Raw genomic sequence first — 5,970 nt, 5'->3', positions numbered from 1 at the left:
TCAAAGGGTTGGGGCCTTGGCGCTGGTTGTCCAGAATTCTGGTGGTGTCGCGGTCGCTAGTGATCTTGGATTCCAAGTCACTCGGACATTCATCCCTCCGCGGCTTGTGCCGATCGACCAGGATGACGTCGAGATGGCGCCGTCCGTGCACTGCGACGCCGACGTCAGGATTCCAAAGCGCGACGCATCCAGGATTCCAGCTTCCTCCGAGCCCGTCGACACTGGCGACGTCAGTGGCGATGAGCGGAGTCAACACCGAAGCTCTAAGAGCGAGGTGCGCGCTCGACGCTCGGCGAAATCCAGGATGTCGGCCGCCTCTAGTCGCTCGGGTAAATCTAGGCGTCTTGGGTCAGCTTCTTTCGTGTCCGCGAGGTCTGGGCGTGCCCAAATCGAGCTGAATGTCTTGCGACAACAGCAAGAGTGGCAGGCCCGTACGGAGCAAGAGCAGCGCGAGTTTCTGGCCCGGGAGCGTCTGGATGCCTTGGAGCGTGAACGCCTGACGGAGCAGCGCGACTTGGAAGCGCGACACCAGATCCAGGAGCTCACTGACCGATTGGTCCAAGCGGGGATCGCCCGAGGTGAAGCCGAACGGTGCGCGCAGAGCTTAGAGGTCCGCCAAGCCCAGGATGCAACGCGCACCAAGGGTTCGGCCTAGAATTCAGCCGAAGCTGCGCGCCTGGACGCCGCCTACGCGGAGCGCTGGCAGAAGCGCGAGGCCGAAGCCGACGCAGAGCGCGCACGCTGGGCCTCGGAGATTCACGCGACCTGGAAGGAACATGTAGTGGGTCTAACTTGACTCACTACTTTAGCTTACACGTTGCGCAACGTGTAACCTTCGACCGTCAAATCGTCATATGCCTTGCTCGCTAACACCGAAGGATTTCTGGAGCGAGGCTTCGCGGGCGTATCCTGAGTTCCACGAGGTTCACTGGAATCCTGACGCCCTGAGGAGGCATTCTAGCACTGGCGTTTCGCGGGCTTATTGGGAACAGCAGTGGGGTTGTCGTCGGCGGAACGAGTGCGCTTGACCGGAGACATGGGTTTTGGAGCCGGCGGTTCGTCATCCATATTCGACTCACCCTCTGCGTCGCCTTGCTCTTCCTCACCTTCGCCATCTTCCTCGGAGCTGCTGCTGCTGCTGGGCGGACTGCCACCTGGGCTGTCCGCTGGAAGCTGGTAGTCAGGGTCATTCTCGAGGTCATCTTCCGAGGAATCTGCATCTTCGTCGTCGTACACGATGTGATCATCGAGCCGACCCCAGAATGCTGAGACTTCGTTCCGTTGTAGACGTCGGTCCAAGCGCTCGTCAGCCATTGCGTAGTATGCCTCAGGTACGTACTTGGCTCAGTGTGTCGAATCCAGACGCCGCCAGTACATCATGCACACCAGCATCCTGACCAGTTGTGGCTGCCGAAAATGCCCATGTGCAGCGCGATCGCTGCCGACCCAATCCATGGCTGCGTCGTACTTGATCCCTGCGAGCATGGGTTAGCGAACGTCAGGACGAACCTCTTTCCAGACGATGCCCCCCAGTGTAGTGGGTCTAACTTGACTCACTACTTTGGCTTACACGTTACCCAACGTGTATGATGAAGCGTAAGTACTTAGTAATGACTTAGGTTAATTATATTTGAATACACAAATATAAGTTAACTTAGATAAGACTCCAAGTAGCTAGTTTAAGATAAAATGAGAACTGTATTGTTTGTAAATTGATCTTCCTCTAAAATCTGCTAAAAAAAACTGTTTATCATCTATGAAAGGGTTGGCAGCGGCTGGCTGTCAGAGCCCCGCTAATATGCATGTCTCTGATTGGTAGAAAGATGCTGCTTTCTACCAATAGGATCTTTGGGTATGTGTGGACCACTCTTTGTGGTGGTCCACCTCAATGTATCCATTGGTGTGTCATACACCAAGGTGAGGAAGTATCTAAAACTTTAACAGATATCCTATCTGTTAAATTCACAAGTGGCTTGTAGCCACTTGTACGTGTAACCCCGTTACACCATCCCCCCTTAAGGTTAGACGCGCGGGGTCCCCGCACGTCAATCTTTTGGAATTGACCATTCGTCAATTCTCCGCGTTTGGAGAAGAAATCCGCGCTCAATCAACGATGAGCGCGCCACAGAAGAAGACCTCGAAGTCGGTGGGGAGTCATCTCTCCATCGACGACTACTTCGAGCGTCAGAAGGCGAAGTACGGCGACGTCGTTGACTTCGACGACGACGATGAAGACATGGAGGGCGAGGAAGACTCGCCCTCAAAGCGCAAAGACTCAGTGTCGAGCGAATCGCTCGACCCTCACGCCAAGAACATTCGCCCGCGTGAAGGGGACGAATCGGACGCTTCGAACTCGAAGCGTTCGCGAACTGAAAGCGATACCCCACTCGCTTCCGCTGGGGCTCTCAGTACTCCGCGCGCTGCTGCTGCAGCGCGTGATGTCAAAGCTCAAGGCTCTCCGCGCGCCGCGCCTGCAGCGCGCGATCCGTGGATGCCGTCCGCGTCCGAGATCGCGGACCGGTATGGAAACTCGGTACCTCCGAATGAGGTGCCGCTGTACGTATGCAGCGTCACCTTTGATGACGCTGTGGCTGCCGAGCTGCACTTTGATGCAGAAACGCATCAAAGGCGCGATTACTACATCGGACTCTTTCATGAGCTCCGATGGTTTCAAAGCAAGAAGACCTCTTCTCGCAGCAAAGTGCCCGAATGGCAGGCACTTTGTCAAAGCTGGAACGCCTTTGTTGAAAACTTCAACAAGAGGCTGAGTGCTTACCGTGATCGGATTAAGCAGCGCGTGATCGCTTCGAGACGTACTCGAAGCGTGGAAAGCTGGAGCAACTTCATGTTGCTGCTGAGGAGGCAAATGTGCCGTGCGCTGTGCCCGAGGGCTTTCAGTGCGCGAAGTGTTTTTCCAGGCGCGGTCCGCTTGAGCGACCGCGACTTGAACGGGTACACGTCGTTCCGTGTGCATGAGAGTCTCGAAGAGCTCCGTGCTAAGTTCTTAGCACGTGAGTGTTCGGGCGCTGGCGATGATCGCAGCGCTCGTATTACTTCCGCTGCGCCAGCGCGTACTGCTCCTCGTACGCCCTCACCATTTCCGGAACGTCCTCCAGCAAGACGTTCCGCGGCTCCCATGTATCTCGATGGGGAGGAACTCCTCTCCAACGAATACGAAAACGAGCCCCTTGAGGGTTCGTTTTCGGGATACTATGGTCAACAATCCGCTCAACAATCCAGCGGGTTGAGCCGCGGGCGTCACGGATCGGCGGTGGCGGGGGTGGGAACACGCCCCGGGTATGATCAGCCCCGGGCTGATCAGTATGCGCCTCTCCACGACCGGGTGACCGTCGTGGAGCGTCTGCAGGCCGCTGAGTTCGCCGCCCTGAAGCAGGAGCTGGCGAACCAGAAGGCCCAAGTCGCGGCGGTCTCGCAGACCGCCTCGAATATCCAGGTCGAGCTGGGGACCCAGATGAAGGGTTGCTCCAGCGCGTCCGCGCGCTGGAGGAGAGGCTGCTCGTCGCCGAGGCCAAGTCCTCCGCTTCTGCCTCGGCTCCTGCCGAGGCTTCGGGTCAGCCGAGCTAGATGGCTCGTGCTGCAGGTATGGCTTCAGCCGTCCGACGTAAAAGGTCGGATGGAGGCGCATGCTAGACGGTATGTCTAGCGTGTATGCGTTGCCGTGCCGTGCCAACACAGTGAACGGCCCGATGAAGCGCGGAGCAAGCTTGCTTGCTCCGAAATCCGAAACTGCATGTCTAGGCAGGTTTTGTGTAGCTAACAAAACTAATGAACCAACTTTAAATTCATTTGTGTTGCCTCTGCCCACATTGTCTGCGTTCAGCTTCTGTTGATCAACAGAAGCTGCTATTGCGTCTTGGACAAACCGAATTACGGCTTGTCTTTTGGTGATGAAATTGATTGCATCCGAGCTGAAGTCATTCAGCTCGCTCTCCGCTAGAGGCCCGGCCTCTGCGTGGTTCTTTGTGGTGTCTGCGCCCTGCGCAGACCCGTGGTCGTTGTCCTTGTTGTTGGGGGAGTCTGCGCCCTGCGCAGACTCATGTGGTTTGTCCATTGTTGCAGCTGACACTGTGCAAGTGTCAGCGGTTTTCTGCGGCTGCTGTATTGCAGTCGTAGATCCTCCCCCACTTAAAGTGGGAGCCATCACTCCGAGTAAACTCGGTAGACGTGGATGTCGCATGGCATTCACGTAGAACGGTGTATGCCCTGTCGAGGCATGCACTGAGTTATTGATGGCAAACTCTGCCATCGATAAGCACTCGCTCCAGTATCGGAACGAGTGAGCGTAGCTCTTCGACGAGCACGCGATTCACGCGCTCGGTTTGACCGTCCGTCTGCGGATGACCCGCAGTCGACATGGAAAGCTGGCTCCCAAGAAGTGTAAACACTTCTTGCCACAGGTGCGCGGGTTTCTGTCCGACACGATGTCGGACGGCATGCCATGGTGTTTGAACACCATGTCGACGAACAGACGGGCCGTCTGCTTCGCGGTCACCTCTGCCGGCGCCGCAGCAAGATGTACCATCTTGCTGAAGCGGTCGACGAAGACCACAACACCGGTGTTCCCTCCGCTGTCCGGGGGAAGACCAAAGATGAAGTCCAAAGACATGGACTTCCAACACTCCGACGGAGTCGGTAGTGATTGTAACGGAGCCTGCGCTAATGGCGCAGGCTTTACGCGTTGGCATACCTCGCAAGCACGGATGTACTTGCGCACCCACTTATACTGGTGGTGCCAGTAGAAGTCGCGCGTGAGAAGGACGTATGTCTTCTCATGTCCGAGATGTCCCGCAGTCGGGGCATCATGATATTCGTACATGATCCTGAGTCGCAGGTCATGGTCATTCGGCACGACAACGCGATCCGCGTTGTCGTCGACTGCATTGTAAAGCAGTAGTCCGTCATGCACACGAAAGCGGTGTGCACGCGCTCGAAGGTGCTTGGGCAGCTTCTGACGGGACTTGTCAGAAGGCGCTGTGCCATAGGCCAGCAAGAGCTTCGCGTCCGCGTCGTGCGCGTCCGCGGCCTTCCCATCATCCAGCAGAGACGATGTGGGTTTGCTCGATCGCATGGCGCCAATGGCATTGACGTCAATAGCTTCTGCATAGTCCGGCCGACGTGATAACGCGTCGGCCACTACATTCAATCTTCCGGGTTTGTATTCGACCCGGAAGTTATACTCCGCAAAGAATGAGAGCCATCTCGCCATTCTTTGTGATATGTGTGGTGACTTCACTGCGGTGTGCAGTGAAGCATGGTCGGTGTAGACCACAAATGGTCTACTCCCAAGCAAATACACTCGGAACTTTGCGAGTGCATACTTCATGGCAAGGAGTTCCTTGTCATGTACCGGATAATTACGCTCAGCTGGCTTCAGCTGACGCGATTGGTAGACGCCACGATCACGGCCCTCGTGATCGTGCTGCATCAACGCGCATCCGATCGCGAAATCGGATGCGTCACACACTACGTGAAATGGGCGATCTCGGTTAGCCACTGCCAAGATCGGCGCCTCAGTCAAGCCCCGCTTGACTGCATCGAATGCCTTTTGGCAATCGGGTGTCCAATTCCACACAGCTTCCTTCTTAAGAAGCTGTGACAACGGGCGGATCTTGCCCGCATAATCCTCCACGTACTTGCACAAATACGTGGCCAAGCCAAGGAACTGCCTTAGTTCCTTGACACTTGAAGGCGTTGGCCATTCGTTAACCACTCTGACCTTTTCCGGGTCAGGGCGAACGCCATTTTTCCCTACGAGACACCCGAGAACGGGTATCTCGCTCGCCCCGAAGATACACTTCTTCAGGTTCGCGTAGAGCTTATGTGTTCTCATAAGCTCAAGTAGCTTCCGGAGATGCACCCTGTGCATCTCTACGTCGTCTTCCCGTCCACAGCCCGGCTGTGGATGAACACATCATCGAAGTAGCTCGGTGCGAAGTCGCGCACCGAGCG

At 56.2% G+C, this 5,970-nt stretch overlaps 1 protein-coding gene across 1 annotated transcript; it reads right to left on the bottom strand.

Annotated features, from left to right (window-relative positions):
* Positions 1 to 957: 957 nt before the first annotated feature.
* IUM83_17928 (uncharacterized protein) lies at positions 958 to 1,314 on the bottom strand (the record flags this gene model as incomplete). Its single annotated transcript, XM_067942898.1, has 1 exon — positions 958 to 1,314. The coding sequence occupies one exon, from the start codon at positions 1,312 to 1,314 to the stop codon at positions 958 to 960; it is 357 nt and encodes a 118-aa protein (XP_067795973.1).
* Between the last annotated feature and the right edge of the window lie 4,656 nt (positions 1,315 to 5,970).

Source organism: Phytophthora cinnamomi (genome assembly GCF_018691715.1).
Source record: "Phytophthora cinnamomi strain GKB4 chromosome Unknown Contig18, whole genome shotgun sequence".
Lineage (NCBI taxonomy): Eukaryota > Oomycota > Peronosporomycetes > Peronosporales > Peronosporaceae > Phytophthora > Phytophthora cinnamomi.
This window is presented reverse-complemented; position numbering and strand designations above follow the sequence as displayed.